Genomic DNA, 18,543 nt, shown 5'->3' on the forward strand with positions numbered 1-18,543 from the left:
CCCCCTTCCAGCCCATATAACAAATTTACCATCCATTCACTCAAAATATAGCCTTTAAGGCTAGGTTTCTTCATTGTGCCTGTTCTTGAGGTATTAGGAGCCTTGTCCAGAAATTTATAAATGCAGAGTCATTTCATAATACAGCAACTTTAATATAATTGATTCATAAATATTATCCAGAATTTCCAGGCTTTTCTGATAGGATTTATAAATTCCAGGTATGTCAATGAAAGGTGAATGTGATCTCATTTAGCCCATGTGTACCTCATGAATGATGGGTCTGACTCCATTCATTATGTCACAAAAAACAGAAGGATGAATGTCTGACATAAGAGCAGGAGGTCAAGAGGAGACTTAGGATGGTGTTTAAATTCTTGCTTTTCTGGAACACAGAATTATGTGTAAGTGATAAGTTAAGTACTAGTTTCTGTAATGACTGGTGATGGGAAGTTACTATCATGTGAGTGAGCATTTTGTAGGTGAACAGAGGACCAGAAGGATGTAAGAGAGATTAAAAGTGAGCTTGGATAGTCAGAAGTGGCTTAAACTATGTTTTTCTTGGCTTCTGAGTTCTAACAGTCTCAGGGAGAAGCCTTAGGACTGCTTTCTCCTCCTACTGCAGCCCAAGATACCATTTGCCTTCTTTGCAGCAAGCGCACATTACTAGCTCATGTTCAACTTGGTGTCCAACAGGACCCCCAGGTCCTTTTCTGCAAAGCTGCTTTCCAGCCAGTTGGCCCCCAGCATACACAGGTGCATGGGGTTATTCCTCCCCAGGTGCAGGACTTTGCACTTCCTCCTTTTTGAACTGTGTAAGGTTCCTGTTGGCCCATGTCTCCAGCCTGTCAAGGTCCCTCATTCACTCTGTTCTGCTTTAAGACATGTTAAAATCTGTCTGAAAGTAGAACTTCCTCAGTCATCCCTGTCAGCTGCCTAAAAGGCCTGGAAATACAGACAGATGTTGAAACACAGCAGCAAGATCAGCAGGCTGTCCTGGACTAAGCAGCTGGTTTTTACTAATATTTTGTCTAGGACTGTGATAATAGAAGGAAGCAGTAGTATGAAGTGGAGGAGGGAGAAGGATGGGACAGCACTGGTATGGGTGTCAAGATGCTACGGGTGCAGGGGAGTAGGCAAGAATACCTCTGGATGAACTGCCGTTCCCCTCATTGGGGGCTTGGTGGGAACTGGGTGGATTGAGGTTAAGAGAAAAATCAACCCAGCGTTAGAAAAATAGAAGTCTTTAGGTTCTCCTTGCTCATTCTTGTAACAAACAAGTATATGGAGCAGGGGAGGTATACTTGGGAAGTAGACAGAGCCTTCTGCCTACTGGATGGTAGGAGTGTACACTGGATGGTAGGAGTGTATTTTTACTCGAGGTGGGAGTTTTAAGAATTTCTAGAGATATTTTTATTTCTTGTATGCGAGTTCCAGAAGCTTGATTAATTTTAAGATGATAATATTTTTGTCTGTGTAAATAAAATATAATTATTATAATCAGATACTTCACATTACGAAACAGAAAACAGAACTAGGAAATCGTCCTAATTTGTTTAGTTCTTTTCTACTGAACTGTTCTTAAACAGCAGCTATGGGAAAAGTTTTTCATTTGCTCTTGCTTATTCTCCAGACTATTCATTGACTATAAATTATGCAAGTATATTCCTAGCTGTACTGGAAAACCAAAGATTACCTCATCCAGCAATGACAGGTTGCAACTGTAAGTTTAGGAGACATTATAGGCTAATTGTTCCCAAGCATTTCCTCCTTTTTTGGAGGAGTCAGTCTGCTAGAGATTCATTCTGTTAAGAACTTGGTTGCTGATAAGTGTCTCCCTTAAATATTGCCTGTTTTTCTGAAATCTCCTGCAAATGGGTAAGATAAATAATTCTGTTTTCTTCTGAAGTGCATCTTTAACTGGGATTAAGCTAAAAAGTAACAATGTACATGCCATCCCCACATCAGAGGTTTAGGGAGGAAGAATGTTGTATTTATTACAAACTATATGGAGAATTCTGTGGAGGTGGTATGCCATTGCTCTAATTCAATTTTGTCTGGTATACCTGAATTTTTTGCTCGGAATGAGGGATAGGATATCTTTGTGGAGCCTGAAATTATTAAAAGAATGCTTATACTCTTAACACTTCATTTACTTCAATGGGCACATATGTTTGCTGGTCATGCTCTGGAGTTTTGGAAGGTCCATCATTACCACTGAATGCTGAGTCCCTAGGAGAGATGATGCAGAAGGCTATAATTTAGATTGAGGGAGCACACCAAGAAAACCAAGCCACATAATGAAACAGGATAGAAATGAGGCAAAGATGGAAACACTAGGAAAAGGGAAGATAAGAACAGAAATCTTGAAGCAGAGCTGGAGTTGTGTAGGACTTTTTAATGTTAAATTGTACTTACCAAAGGATATTAATTGCCAAACTTTTATTTCTATAGGAGGTTTATGGAGACTCATCTAAGAACAATTCCAAGTGACGCGTTTTCCAATCTCCCCAACATCTCTAGGATGTAAGTTCTCTTTCTGATATTATTCTTTTAGCTCTTTTATTAAAAATCACTTTCCTTCTCCAAAATTCTGTCTTTGTGTATAAAATCTTCTGAAATGAAAATATTCTTGCACCTTTGCCACCTCACCACTTCCATTTTAGAACTGCAGATAATCATCCCATTGTTTATAACCTGCACCAGCTATAGGAAGGCACACTAGGCATTTTTGGATAGGAGCATACCTTTATTGAAGTAGATGTGATAAATAAGGCTATAAAACTTTTTTTTTTTTCAGTTCACAAAATATGAGAAATTATTTCATTCATAACAAATTAACATATTCTATTGGTGGTCTGGGATAAATTATTTTTTCCAGCTCCCGGCATGATTTGTAACTCATTTAATTGGAGACTCTGTGCCATTTCTAGACTAGGGGTGGACTTTCACCAAAACATTAGTATCTGTGTGATGTGAGAGGGACTTCCATTGTGTCACTTGCTTTGTATGTAAACACATGCATGGATACAATCTGTAAATGCACAACCAGCAGCCTCTATCTATTTACCTCACATCAACATTTGTCCCATTGGAAGTGGCTACCCTTGCACTGCACTGCTTGTTGATGTCAGCAGTCTTGAGACAAAGTTGTCCCACCTTTCTTTCTTCTTCTTGGTGCCTGGCCCATAATCTGTCGTCCTGTGAATGGCTATTTGATACAGGAAACTTCTCTGCCATCTGCTGATTCACTCGCTAGAATCAGAGAGTCATGTAATTTAGAAGGGACCTCAGGAAGCCTGTACTCCACCACCTGCTCAAAGTTAGGCCAACTATAAGGTCCAACCAGGTTGCTCAGGGCTTTATCAGTCACATGCTCAGCTTTTTATGTGTCCACTGTTAATTAAATAAACCACCTCGTTCAGCAAGAGGCCCACATTTTTCTTGTTCAGCCTTTTATTACTAATGTAGCAATAGGAGCTCTTGTTGTCCTTGACATTCCTTGCAAGTGTCAACTCCAATTGAATGGCTGAGATGGTCTACTGTTTAAGAATGCATGAAATAGGACTTTAGGGGGACATGGAGGTCTGCCTAATTACATTTAGTATTTTTATCTAGGTGTATTGAAGTAGTGACTTTCTAAAATCTATATAAGTAATTGTTCTTGAATATCTGCATCCTCATTTACCATCTCAGTTTAATCAGATAGATGGTGTATTTTGGGGTTTGAGGTTTTTGGAGGGGAAGGGGAATGTGCCTCATATGACTTATAGTATCATATATAAACCTGCTAAACTTTGTTCAAAACAGAGTTTTATTAAATGTAGAAGGATGTCAACTCTTCTTCAGCCTTCAGTGACACATAATCCATTGCTTAGATGCTTTTCAAATCGTGGTATTTATGCATTTGTAAAAGCACAGGTGTTCATCTGAAGAATACAGTGAACCCTTCTCCAAAGATGCGTAGCTTCCAAAACTTCCAGTGGCCAAAAGGCCGTTACACCAAATCTTCCTAACCTTCATGGCCCCGAAGGTGAGGAAGGGGTATTCACACTGCCTGTCTCTAGAACACTTCGCGACCTCATAGGCTAAGGACACTTAGCCACCCAGTCTCTCTCCATGGGCACTATGAGTCAATGACAAACTTTTGCCTATACCGTTTGGTGGCAACATGGTAACAGGTTTACCACTCTGTTGCATGCTTTGATCACATTTTAGTTGAAGAGGAAAGTCAAAATTACAAAGACCTTATGACCTTGAATGAGGTGAACAGGTGATTTTTACACATCTTAAGATAATATTTTGGCATCCATTTCATTTTATTTAGTTCGTGATTTTGAGGCTACCTGGGAAAACAAATGTCAATACCTTCCCCAAATTATTTTTTAAAGAGAGTATCTGAATAGGGAGTTTTACCTTCCCGCTACTCGACATTTATGTGGAGGAAAATAGCATAGTTACAGTTGAATATAGCAGTAACTTACCTAAAATCATGACCTGATGCAGTAGCAGTACATTCTCTTTCCTGCAGTGCAATGCCTTCTGGATTACCACATTTCTCTTTCTCCTGTTAATTTTAAAAAGCCTATGAAGAACAGACAGCAGTTTAAATTTGAATAGTGTCAATGCCCTTCTGGATTTTTCTTATAGCATTACTACTACCACCACAAATCATGAACGCACACCTTCTTAATATAAACTTTGGGTAGAAGGAACTAGTACCTGCATTTTAACTGCAGCTCTTGTGTGTGTTCTTGGCCTCTAATATACCACATATCTCATTTTGCCTCTCCCAGACCATAATTTCCATCAGCAATGAAAATTACCGGATCATTCCTTGCTTTGTAAACTCATCTAGAAAATGTTCCCAAGTTTCAATAGGGTGATAGAGACTGTGTTTACTGTTCCAAATATAGCACTTCATTTTGCTATGTGGTTTCTACTATATAATTTCCACAAAGAAACTTTTTTTCTTCTGTACTGAATAGAAAATTTAGTTGTCCTCTTTATGAACCTTGTTTAAACAAAAAATTTAGAGCTGCTGTTTCTCTTAAATGAATGCATATCTATGTACTGCTGATAGCCAGAGAAGAGATTGTTTCCCTGTGCTGCTTTGCCGCAGGAATTAAACAAAAAGCATTTCAATGAAATGCTTGAGTGCAAAGCTAATTCCCATAAGAAATGCATCAGCGCACTGAAAAAAACTGTTTTATAAGGTATTCAGATGCAAGCAAAATTTCTGGTTTACATCCTTGAAGTTGTAAATACATTAAATCTTGGTTGAAGGGCTGCACCTGGTATTTCCTACTGACTTAGGACAGGTTGAACATTCAGTATTTTTAAGGTCAGGGATACGGAACCTTTTTCCTGGGCTCAGGATGATGCTTTGGGGTCACATTCATGAGTACCTCACAGACACCTGACCTGTAGCTCCCTGAGCAGTTTTCTCCACAGTTTCTCCACACAAAGTAGCATCCCCGCATTGCACAGTGCTCTCTGCCAGCAGCCCCATGCAGAGCACGACATTTCCACCGTGCACTGTTCTCCTCTGTGCAACACAGTGCTTTTCCGCACCCCACTCACACTGCTGTCCCACAGCCGGTGCCACCACACGGCTCCTCACACCTAGCATCCACCTGCCCCACAGTGCTCTCACACCTCCCGTGCTCCCAAGTGCCAGCCCATACACTACAGCCCCTGCTCAGGGCTTCGATTGCCTTAGCTGCTCCTGGTTGTCCTCTTAGGTGTCCCAGGTGAGGTAAAACAGAACCAATTTTCTGTTTACTAATTTTACTTTTCAGCTAAGCCTCTTCTAACTAACTGAACTCTCTGAAATTAACAGCATAGTTTTCCGACAGTATCCTCTTCCAGAGTGATAAGACTTCATTGTTTATAATTTATACCAAGGAATGGTATGCAGAGAGGCTCTTGCTTGTACTTATTGCTACAACAATCACGGTCAGCTCACTTTGTTGTATGCACAGTTGGAGGGTCAAAAGCAGAAAAGTGTAGAGGGGTTACACAGGAGGACACGCATAGAGGAGCGGACAGGACAGGTGACCCAAAACTGACCAACCGGTTATTCCATTCCATCTGCATTACGCTCGGTATAAAAGCCGAGGGATCAAAGGGGTCAGGCTCTTTCTTCAATGGCCGGCATCCAAGGAGGACTCTGCCTGTCTGCCAGCCTTTTATCCCCATATGTGCATTCCTGAATCCAGATCCAGAATGCAGTTTCCATCCATTGCTGAGTCCAGTCTGGGACTCTCCCAGTGCCTGACAGTGATGTGATCGTCATCCTGGGAGCTCCATACTGGTTTTGTATATATTGTATATATTTCATTATTTTTTTTTTGTTATTTTATTCATATTTTCATTAAAGTAGTTTCTTTCTAAAGGAGTTTCTTTCTAAACTCATAAGTGTCTTTTCTCTCTTATCCTTCTCTCCCTGAAGGGAGATGCTCTTCCTCCTCTGAAGGGGAGAGAAGTAAAAGAGATCATCTGTCATGCATTTTAGTGACCAGTCCAGCCCAAACCATGACACCATGAACACATGTCACCGAGCTGCCCTCCATCAGCAGCAGAGGAGAACAGGGGCAGCAACACAGCAATACATGGGATGCTGAGGCTGGAAAAAAGCAGAGAAAGGTGGAGAGAGGGAGAAGGAAGAAAATAAGGGCAGGGAGAGAGCCTTGTGGCTATTACCATGTGCCAATCTGCTTTAAATCCTGTCTTCTCAGGCTCTTTCTGAATAGGCAATGATGACAAAAGTGTTATCTGCAAAGAGACTTTCTCTGAAGCTGTGTATTTGGTCTTTAAGCTATGACTGTATTTGTGATAGGTGTTGAAAGCATTTTGAAATCCTGCAAATTAAACACAGCTGGTAGGGAGAGGAGGTGCTGGATTGAAACACGCCTTCAAAATGGCAATTTCGCCATGCTTTCCCTCTTCTTCTGATGCAACTCCTCCCAGTTCTGATTGCTATGATTTTTGTTTCTTACATTTAACCTGTTGTGTGATGTGTTCATTAACCAGAACCCAAAGGTTTTTGGAGGCACTCTGAACACCTGGAAGTAAATGTTTATGCACCGTTAATTCATGTTTCTGTTCGACATTCCTGTCTTAGAGGAGATTTTGAATGTGTTTGTGTGGGTTTGGGGTGTTTATGTAGATGACACTAAAGCAAATAAAACTATTCATTTCAATGATGATATGGTTTAATTAATGTACACAAATACATCTGCCTATGAAGCAGAAGAATGCAGGACAACACACGAATAAAATAAGGCATTTCCTTCCCACTTTTGTCCCGCAGCTGAAAGTTATAAATCTGTAACTCCATCACCTCCAAGCCGGGCAGTATAGTAAAAATGTGACATGCAGCACGGTGGGAAGAGACATGGTGGCTGCAGGGGTGAAGGAGGGGAGGAGGAATCTCCGTTGCCGCTTTTTTGCCTCTTTTCTCACACGTGAGAGAAAAGCACTTGCCTGCCTGATGTAAGGTGACCTGTTTTGATCACAGAGCACACAGAAAGCACTCTTTAATTCCTAGCCCCAACATGAGGATGCGATGTTTGTTCATTATCCATTTTTAATTTCATTTTCTGTCAAGCAGATTTATGTATAGCTGTTTGTTACATAAAACAACTTGTTTTTTTAATGTGTCATTGATGGCATGTTAAAATGTAGGCTCTGTTAACAGGGAATAATTAATTTTCTTTTAAGACTGAAACTCTAATTTCCTGGGTAATAGACATTTATTGCTTACAGGAAAACAAAATTAAAGACTCTCACATAAACATCTAACTCTGCAATACTCAATCACAGAGGTACAGACTGGAAATACTTTCTGTATTGTATTCCTCTTTTATCATCTTCCTGTCTTTCGGAAGAGCCAAATAGCTTTGTAAAAGCAATGTTATTGTCGAAAGAGAATCTGTTGGTCATACAATCTCTACTAGTTGCTTTTCTGGTATCTTTGCAAGCACTGTTGAATACATCTCCAGAGTGAACAATAAAAAGTAAATCTTATGTTAGAAGAGTTAAAATCAATTAAAATCAATTCAGGTAATACACTTTCAGCTCCAGTCTGGAGAGGACATAAATTCCCTCCAAACAGTTATTGGTATTACTCATCTGCTGGTTGCTAGAGCATGCACTGGTCACCAAGAATTCTTTCCAATTTTTTAAAACATTTTAAATATTTTTTAATATCCATTGAAAGAAATAAAGTTTTATCGTCTTTAAAATTTCCACAAAAAAATAAAAATCTGATCCATAGTTGATTGTATTAAAAAGCCCTTCTGGATTAAATGATAATATTTTCATTTGTTATATACTATTATTACCCTTAATACTGTCATTCGAAAAAATGGAAAGAATATTAAAAATCTTCTCCCTTTTTTTTTAAGGAACACAACCCAATCAGAATTGATGTAAAATACCAGTTGGATATTTTTTAAGTTAAGTATGATTCTAGGTCCCCATAGGTCTACTGATTAAAAAGGAGGAAAGGTATATGATACAGTCTCTTTATTATTATATTTTATTTTAATGTCTAAAATTGGCATCTAATACTCTTCTAGTCAATTTAATTTTGTGCACTTAAAATAATGATCAAATTGCTCAGGGTATGTGTAACCATGCGAAATATTAAAAGCCTAGTCAGTAACTTTGATCAAGAGTATCAAAAGATAGCACTTAAAAATTTTAATAATAATAATAATAATGATAATAATAATATATAAAGAATATACAAGGCATTCTATTTTCTAAAATCTATAGATTAGAAATATTATATAAAATATGATTTTTAAAGTGAATAAAATACAGGAATACATCTTTTAAATGCTATTCCAACATTAATACATTTTAAAACTTACAGATACTTTGAAAGACAGAATCATATAATTTAACCCAAAGAGTAATAGATCAGTTACTCTGAAAATCAGCAACTTTATTCACACTTTAAAACCTCTAACAGTAGTTCCAGTACTGTCATCATATTGATGGTGGAGAGACTCTGTCAAGCATTATTTTCTCATCACATTCACTAGCAGATCACTAGCAGTACAAATGCTACTCAGTCTAAACTGTGTGCAAATAAATATTTCTTAAGCTGGATGTCTGGTTTTGCTTCTGAGCCACATTACTCCTTACATCCTTTATGACATTCATTGCATGGCTAGAGTTTCTCTCTAAAGTCACGTTAGAGCACATTTTTTTCCTCTGCAATATCAAAGCATCAGTTGCCCTGATGATCTGTTTCTTTCTAGAGAAATTGTGACGGTTGTTGCAGGGATGGCCCAGGGATCATCTTTATTTCTTGCTTTCCTTTTTAATTCTTCAATATAGAGAAATACGCCAAATTACCTGAAGGCTAGATCCCATTAGAGAACTCCAAGGTGATCTTAAATGAGGAAAAGGGAAAAAATATGATTCTGAAATGTGAAATATGGATGTTTTCTTTTGCTGCTTAATAGCACTACTGTGTTTTTTTTATATATATAACTGTATTCTGCAGTATAGTGTGCATCTAAGTCGTCATCCAAAATCAAAATCCTGTTAAAAGTTCCTCCCTCAGACACTGACCGTGTGTCTGGCAGTGTCATGGCAGTTGGATGAGAAAAAGAAAAATAAGGTGGCATGATGGGCACTAGCCATGGCTTGCCAAGGTCTGAGATTTGTTTCTTTTTCTGTTTGCTGGTGTTTAGCTACATCTCCATTGATGAAACGCTTCAGAGTCTGGAGGCCCATTCCTTCAACAGTTTAAGTAAAGTCACTCATATGTAAGTACTGTAATTGAATAAATGAATACAGTGATAAAGTAAATTTGGGGATGCGTGGAAATAACATACATGTTGATGTTTGAGTTGTTGTTCTTGTCTCCTTCGTAGCTAAATATTCCTTTTCTCATTTCCTTTCTGTGTAATGTGGAGTCAGTCTCTTTTTTGACTTGTGCTTTCTTTCCCTGCACCTTTTCGGTTCCCTTGCTCTTCTGTATCCTCCCATAGAAGTGTAAGAAAGTGTAGTGAAAAATATGTGGGACTACACTATGAGCTTGATGGCAAGTTAAAATGAACTGGCACCTAAGAATTACTTCTGTCAAAGTACTGAAGGTAAGTGTAAAATAGTAATATAAGCACCAGAAATAAAATCGGAAGGGACAAAGCACAGAGCAAAATGGCACTAGCTGGAGACATGAAGAATAATAAGTAATCATTCTGGAAGTGCACTAGTAAAATGAAGAGTGTTTATCTGGTTACTAATTGGCATGGGAATGTTATGGACAAAGGCTTCTGGGAAGTGCTTTTATACTTTTTTGTTCTGACCAGTCCTCACCAAATGATGCACTAGGGCAGTTACAGAAGTGGTAGGTAGGGTACCTGCATCCAGCAAGTTCCTGCCATTCAGCAGTACCCTGTCAAAATGAGAAGGTACTGTATTGAATAGAGCTGCATAGGATCCGTCCTGCATCTGGTACTCTTCCATGTTTCCATTACTGATCCAAATGAGGGAATGGAAAGTGTGCCAGTGTCGCAAAGCTCAGATGAGTTGCAGTTTGGCATATTTCAGAGATTTGTGTTTGCAGAGGTTCCATGGGAGAGCATTGTCAGTCATCACAGATCCAGAAACCGTTGTCAGAGAGGAAAGGCTTTTGTGCATTTTGTGTTTCCAGAAAGAAAACATGACAGAGGCAGATACATCTGTTAAGGCTGTTGCAAGTGGTGAAAACTACAACTAATTTTCCGCACTGATGTTTGAGAAAACAGAAGAAATAATAAACTTAGATTAGGCAAGATTCACGTTAGACGCTATGAAATGTTTTCATATGGCTGGCATAAATGAACACTAGAATTGTTTTCCTGGAGAGGGTGTCCCTATCACTGGAGGCCTTTAAGGCTCTGTAATCAGAAACTCCATAGATCTATTTAATCTTCACTCAGAGAAAGAGATTGAACTAGATGAGCTCTTAACACTGCTCTATTTTCTATAATGTTTTTCCTTTTACTTTACACAGTGTGAAACAGGACAATTAATAAAAATAAAGGAGATAATATCATTACTGTTATTATAAATAGACAGCAACTAATGCCAGAAAGTAGAAGTCCCTCCCCTAAGAGTACTTGAGAAGCAGAGCTGGAATTAGAGTCCAATATCCTGGGACCTAGTTCAGTCCAATAACATGCTCCTGTAGTATTCCTGAAAGGGTTTCACAGGAAGGCTTTGGTGTGGTGACTGGACTTATCTTTAGTTATAATGCCATTCCCTCTTCTGTAGATGGTTTTTCCGGGCCTGTCGTCTTCATGTTCTCTCTTCCTCTTTCACAGTCGTCATGTCTTTAGGATTTCTTGTTTAACACAAATGAATGTTTAATGAAACGCATTTTATAAGCAATGAATAAAGCATTTGACACTATGTACTACAAATACCTCATGTGGTACTTGCTTTGTGGCTCACCTTATTAGAAGTTAAAGATAAAATCCTCTTGGACCATCAAATTTCATTGCAGAATTCTTCCATGCAATACGCGGTGTAGTATCTTGTCTGATTTAAATTAGGTGAATATAAAGGCTTCTTGAGTACGGCTTGAGGAAAGGGGAGCTACCTGGCTAGATAGCTGTTTTCTGTTGTTTCTGTATTAGAGTCAAAGTCAAGAATGGACTAGAAAAATCTCCCTCAGGATTTTAATTCATACCACAAAAATTATCTCCTTCAAAGGGTAGTGTAGTGTAAGATTTTGAATATAAAGAACCCTTCCCCAGAATGAGCACTTTTAAACGTATGGCTAGTTTGAAGGAGTGGTGGATGGAGCTCTGGTGTTGCCAGTGCTTCCCAAGGCACTCATTCTTGTGATGTGCTCTGTCGCACTGCCTAATTTGCATTACTTTCTACTACCTAAATGGTTAGCAAGGAATATGAGTCGGAGCCTCTTCTCTTGTCCTATTCCAGTCTTTAATCACCCCCAAAGCACGTTTATATTCCTGCCTGGGAGGACAGCCAGTGCCCCTTGCCATAAGCACGCCTCTGTCATGGCTCCCCTCAAGTCAGGCCAGAGCACACCAGCAAGGTCCAAAATATCTGCATTTGCACACTGTGCCAGATCCCAGGCCTGGATGTTCTGTCCGTGACCAGGAAGCTGCAGGCCCAGGCAGGAGTCGGCAGAGCTCACGGACACCTACAGTCTTGTCACCTACAGCACAGGCTGCGGGGAGGGCAGGGTGGAGAGGAGACTCCCTGATCTGCTACAGAAGGGTCACGGTCATGTGGGACCCCTTATATTTCTGAAAAGGCACTATTGAAAAAAGAAACTGTACACAGACATAGAAGATATATTTAATTTTTTTTCTGCACAAGAGCCAAAAACACTACCCAGGACAAGACACCAGAACTCTACTCGCAAAAGCTAGAGGCAAACCCCAAATCTTTGCAGATAGCCCACAAAGAAGGGCTGCCTCCAGCACTCAAAAGCGCTTACCAGTGTTTTAAAATCTGTTTGGAACTAAGGCACATGTATCAAGGAATATCAAGGCATCTGGCAAATTAGGCAGTTGCATATAAGCTGTAAAAGAAGCAGTTTATAAATTTGATCATTTTTCTGAATTGCTTCCATAACTCCTCTGATTTGTTAGGGAAAACATTGTTGGGTTTGATTTACTTTCCAAAGAACAAGATTATTCAGCGATAAATATATGTATTGTACTGTGCATTTGTTTAATGTTCCCCACCTGCATACTATTTTCAAAGTATTATCACTAAAATAATACTGGGTAAAGATTATCATAGGGTATTTTAAAGGAGGGTGAGGTTGAAGTTACTCTAAGAGTTTTGAAAATAAGTCATTTCACAGAGTTTCTTTTTCACAGGTTGTTTTTCATGGACTTTTCATGAAGTACAGTTTTAGATAAATAATCTTTTTACCCTAATTTAGACTTATACACACAGTTACATTTTAAAAACATTTGGTTTTAAACATAAGAACTTCTTAGGAGAAAATTTGGTGTTTGTGGAAGGCAGGATCTAATTGCTTTGGCTTGAGTCAAGTGTCGTGTGAATAGGTATCCTGTGTTCGTCATCATCCCTGCCTGCCAAGCCTGTTAACGCGCTTCAGCTTTGATCTTCCACACTCCATTTTCTTGCTCCTTATTCAGTTTGTTGTGCCTCTGTCCTGACTTTCTGTTCCTTCCAGACCTCAGCGCTCTTTAAGCATAGGCCATATTTTTATGAAGCTGTGCCTGTCAAGTGCTGAGCAACTTTTGCAAACTAAGGATACCGCTCACCTGCTGTATTTTAATGTGCCAGATCTCATTTTGGTTGTAATTAATGGCAAAATTCCCACCCTATGAAGATGAAAATCAGGGCCAAGCCTTTGTGGGTTTTTTTTCCCCCAATTTTGTTAAATTGTTCTCACAACGGTTTCTTGTTCCTCCTTTATGTCTTTACCTTTTTTAAGTATGTCTGTGAGACAAACTTAACATGTTTACAAATTCAGAACTGTCTCTTCCATACAATAGCATAAGTATTTATTTTTTCTAGATATAATTGTGAAAGTGTCTAATAAGCAGTCATTGTCTCCGTGTAGTTGTCTTACTAATAGAGCTGTAGCTTGACAGCATTACACTAAATACAAAGCTTTTGTAATTAGGTCACTGTTTCTCAGGAAAACATTCCTGTGGAAGGAACCCCAGAAAAATTCACTCTTTCTTTTCCCCTTCTCTTTGTCTCTGCTGACTCTCCTCTGATCTCTCCCTACTCCCTTCTCCTCCTCACTCCAAAACCTCTCTCCTCTTATACTACCACATGAAAAGCCCTCTCAGCATTTGGGAACAGAGCCACAGGTTATGGTTCAAGTGGCTCGTCCTCATATATGCGACGTCATTTGGAGAGCTGGTGGGGAACTGCTCTCCGTCCCTGCAGTGAGCTGCAGTGAGCTGGAGCCAAGGGCCAGGGCAGCTCTGCCAGCCGCTGGGCCAGGGCTCCACTGCCCTCCTTGGACAGCTTGTGGAGCCGGGTCATGGGATACGGCACTGCAGAAAGGAGAGGTGATTGATGGAAATATCTGAGAAGCAACTGGAGAGGGAGACTGAAGAGATCTGGGGGAACTGTTGTATACCTGCAGTGAATTTCAGCGCACTGGGGCAAGTGCTGTGCAGAAAAATCTTGTTAAAAACTGCAGTCTGGAGGTAGGGAATAGGCTGTTGGGAAATCGACCCAGTTTTCTGATGCTAGCAGTGCAAAGGCTTGACAGGTGCATGCAGATGAAATAACATGGATATTTTGTCTGTAGGGGGAGAATAAAACATGGAAGTATATATACATGTGAGAGAAGCCAAGGAAGCTATAGGCAAAGTCAGTCCAAGAAGGTCCACACACCTGTTCTTCACATGTTAAAATTTTTTACGTATTTTCTTTAAAAAGCCAACCTGAGTTGCTGTTCATGGAGAGTCAGGTGGTGGTTTGATTGTGAAGCTAGTACATTTTTAATTACTAGTCTAAGCGCCAGAAACAAAATTTAAAAGATTGATTGCCTTTAAAGTACAAATAAGACAATTCTTAATTGTTTTATGTACTTTTTAGAATAAAGTAGAAGCTGAATAGTTTGTAAAGTAACTTTGAATAATTTTGTAATTTTGCATAAATAATTTTGTTATCTTGAGCATAGCTGGCAGCATCCTTCTTTCTTATGAGCAACTCTAAGTAATTTTCGTTAGGACTGCAAAGTGAAACTTTTGTTCAGGGCACCTTTTGCTTCTCTGCATCAATGGTCAACAAAGATGCCTATTAACCATCTTAGGTTTTTTAATATCTTTAAAATACTTCATTCCCAGAAGGACTCAGAATTGTTACATTGCTGTTGGATGCAGAATTTAAGCACTGTGTGTAAAGATTAATTTGTATTTATAGAGTGTGTCAAAGTTCCATTTCAAGAGTCACTTAAAATCAGCTTTCATAGACACTTAGATACCTGGGAAAGAGCCTACTAGATGTTTCTAAGTATACCCTTTGGCTTTACCTGCATTTTAGGCAGCTAAAACTAGTGACAGTTTTCCTGAAGTTGCTTTTCAAAGGAACCTTAACTTTCTAAATCAGCGGATTTCAATCTTCTTGATTCACCAATTCAGAAAAGGTGACTGGCAAAAGTGTGAACCCTGACTAATGAATCTACCAGTAATCAACTTGCTTTTCTTAGGTTTTTGGATCCTTTAGAAGTAATCCTTACACCACAGCAGTCTTTTGATTATGATTTTAAAATTACTATCATATAACATTTAGGCACCTTTGAGTATAGTAGTCGTGACTGATTAATGCAAAAAAAATTGCATTAATCCAGTTTGTGTATCACTATCCTGCTAACTGATGAGATCAGAATTATTCAAATATCATCTCTCTTTATGGGCTTAACTTCATGGGCTCCAATAGTGATGGAGCTATAGATATCCTTTAAATCTGTGATTTTAGGAGACAGTTCCTTCCGGTACTCAGATTAATGATGTTTGAGTGTGCAAAGCAAGGACAGGAGCACAGCTCATGAATGGAACTGAATTTGAAGATATTTCTCTTTTTCATGCATATGAAACAAGAGGCCACATATTCGACCTGTCAAGAGCATGAGGCACATTTGACTGGACTAGAAGTAAGGAGAATTGGATTTTTCTTCTGATTTTTTTCTTAAGCATAGCATTCACTCTGGTCAGATCACCTTTTACCTTTTTATACCTCTCTCATCCTCCTTCTTACCTATTTTGACTAGAGACTTCTAAGCAACTGGCTGGCTGCTGTTGATTTCTGTAGTGCCTACCACAATGGGCCCTGTTCTTCCTTTTGGGCTTTAAGAAACCTCTGTAATACAAAGCGTAGGATGAAAGGCAAATATAAATACGGTATATATCAAAGCATACTTCTTTCCCAATCCCAGCATTACCAATTCAAGGAAATCGAACAGCAGGGACATAAACCTTTCCCCAATGGTCAATCGAATCATATTGATTTCCTCACTCACATTATTTAAGCTTTTCTCTGATCACTGTGCCAAATGTCTCATCTGGCAGTTTTAAATCTTTTATTCCCAGATTAATTAGTTTTTCATTTGCCTTTGTTAAACAGCACATGACCTTTCATGGCCCCATTACTTAATAAATCAAAATCTGATTGAGTCTCATGGCATTATTTTGTGCTTCCAATTTTAGTACCATCTGCAGATTTTGAATTTTACTTTCAGTACCGTCATCCAAATCATTTTTGCAGAATACTATGAAGAGCAACAAGCCGAAACCTGATGACTCTATGGTACTCCAGTGCATTATCTATTTCCAGGCTGAAGGCTGATGTGAAGACTGTCTTTCCCTGTTTGGTCCACAACAAAGGAATATCTGGCCGGGAAGCTCATGAGTCCAGCATTTGAAATGTATTCAGTGATGGGAAAAGCATGTCAGTTAAAGGAGCAAATTGCACTGTTGGGACTGTGATAGCTACATAACTAATAAAATAATTTGAGAGAAGCAAGATACTGGCAGGAGAAGATTTCTTTTAAATACAGAAACAGTGTTGATCAAAGTGGCTAACAGACATGAAGAATATTTGAATACAGCACTGTAATAGCAGTAGTATAGCTATTAATTACATCAGTTTAGCACACAAGTAAAAGGTCTCCCTGCAATGTTGGAGTAAAAACTGAAGACTTGAGAGGTGGAGCAGAACTGTTTTGTCAGGGTAACAATATATCGAGAGGCTGAAGTCTCAGTACCTCTATCTTCATCCTGATTTACCTACTGTCTTATGTCTCTTTTCCCACTTTTATTTTTCAGACAACTTGGCTCGGTTGATTTTATCCTGTAAAAATTATGCCAGTGGCAGAGGTATCTTAAACCCCTAACTTCCTGATACCTATATTGTGTAGGTTGCTTGGCACTGTTAAGGCATGGTAAATTAAATACTACTGGCTTCTGCCCATTGAGTGTCTGCCCAGTAGCACTACTTCTTGGACCGACTGAAGACCAGACCACCACCCACGCAACCTGCACCACCATGCCATCTACACCTGTCACCTTCATCGAATTTCTCTATATAAGTAGCAATAAGTGCTTCCCTCAGCCCACAGCTCCACAGCTAGTCTCAGCAGGAGGACTGGCACCATGCTTTCTGTATGCTTTCTATATTAAGAAAAGCTGAGTGTTGTTCCAGCAGAGTTAGAAGACCAGTGTCCACAGCTGGTGTAAGGTAAAGAAATAGAAGCAAACATGCTAAAAGGACTATCCCCTTCTGGAGACAGTGAAGAGGCCAAGAAAGGAAAAGCGTGCGTGTGATGGGGCCAGGTATGGGTGGACAGGGTATGGGTGGGTTTTTTCATAAAAGAAGAAAATTTGGTAGGTCTACTGAGTCTAGACAGGGAATTTTGTCACGGTCTGATTGGTGCAGCCAGACTGCTGACTGTCGTTATGGTTAGAAAAGAAAGAAATCTGCTGAAAAAAAAGAGGAATGAGATTGAAAGAGAAAAGAGACTGAGGACAATTGCATTAAGGGCAGAGACAAACATTTCAGAAAAATGAGGAAGAATCATGATGCCAGGCAATAACCATGGTGGGTGGAGGGGCAGAACCACACCAACACCTGCAGAAAGCACCCATCATGGCCACAGGCATGATCAGTGTCAGGCTGGTTCTTCAACACGCGCAGTCTAAAAAGCCACCTGCAGACTAAGCTGCCTCCTGGGTAGAAGTATTTAAAGATGTAACTGTGGCCAGAAGATGTAAGGAATGAATTCTGTATTACATTTTGTATCAGTATAAAGCAAAGAGATACACTATCCTCTATAGTGCTGGACATGGCTATGTAGTGAATGGTGTGTCCGTTTCAGGTCTCAGAATGGAGTTCATTTAAGTGTCCTGAGCCATCTTTTGGATATGCTGATGAGTTCTGCAAAATAGCATGCAAAATAATACAAAATACTGTTAAAGACATGAAGGAAGTAACCAGAAAAATAAGACACAGCATTTTAAGCTAAAAGTAGATGGTTGTGAGTTTATAGGATTATTATACATCAATGCTGAAAGTTTTGCTTAACTTTTCTTCTTTTTACTCAACTTTGCAGACACAAAACTCTCACCACGTTCAAAGTAATAGCCATTACCACAGGCTGTTGCTTTGATTTTAGGACCATGCAGACAAAGAATCTGTAATCAAATCTCAGATGCCTCTACCCCCTTGCTTAAACAAGCCAGTCTCCGGGACTGCATCTATCCAGATGATAATTCATCACTGTAAGATTGCGCAGAATGCATAGTAGTCTTGAGCTAGTGCTGGCTAGTACAAAAGCTCATCGCAGGAATTAAGTCCCTGAAATTTCATTTTAACGCTGCTGACTCCTGCTATGATAACTAATTAAATATTAAAGATCGATATTCCTCCCTTTTTTACAGTGAAATTCGAAATCTTAGAAACTTGGATTACATAGATCCAGATGCCTTTAAGAACCTCCCACTTTTAAAATACCTGTAAGTATTTAACACCTGTAACAAGTTGGCACTTAAGCCTCACAGATGACTCAAC

General features: G+C 39.3%; 1 protein-coding gene across 1 annotated transcript in view; it reads left to right on the forward strand.

Annotated features, from left to right (window-relative positions):
* The window catches only part of TSHR (thyroid stimulating hormone receptor), a 71,877-nt gene that overhangs the window by 22,945 nt on the left and 30,389 nt on the right, over window positions 1-18,543 (forward strand). The window contains exons 2-4 of the mRNA XM_074582452.1: window positions 2,452-2,523; window positions 9,711-9,785; window positions 18,414-18,488. Of these exons, the coding sequence (XP_074438553.1) occupies window positions 2,452-2,523; window positions 9,711-9,785; window positions 18,414-18,488 (222 nt within the window). The remainder of the gene's footprint in view (window positions 1-2,451; window positions 2,524-9,710; window positions 9,786-18,413; window positions 18,489-18,543) is intronic.

The sequence above is a fragment of the Larus michahellis genome, chromosome 4, assembly GCF_964199755.1.
Source record: "Larus michahellis chromosome 4, bLarMic1.1, whole genome shotgun sequence".
NCBI classification, from domain to species: Eukaryota; Metazoa; Chordata; class Aves; order Charadriiformes; family Laridae; genus Larus; species Larus michahellis.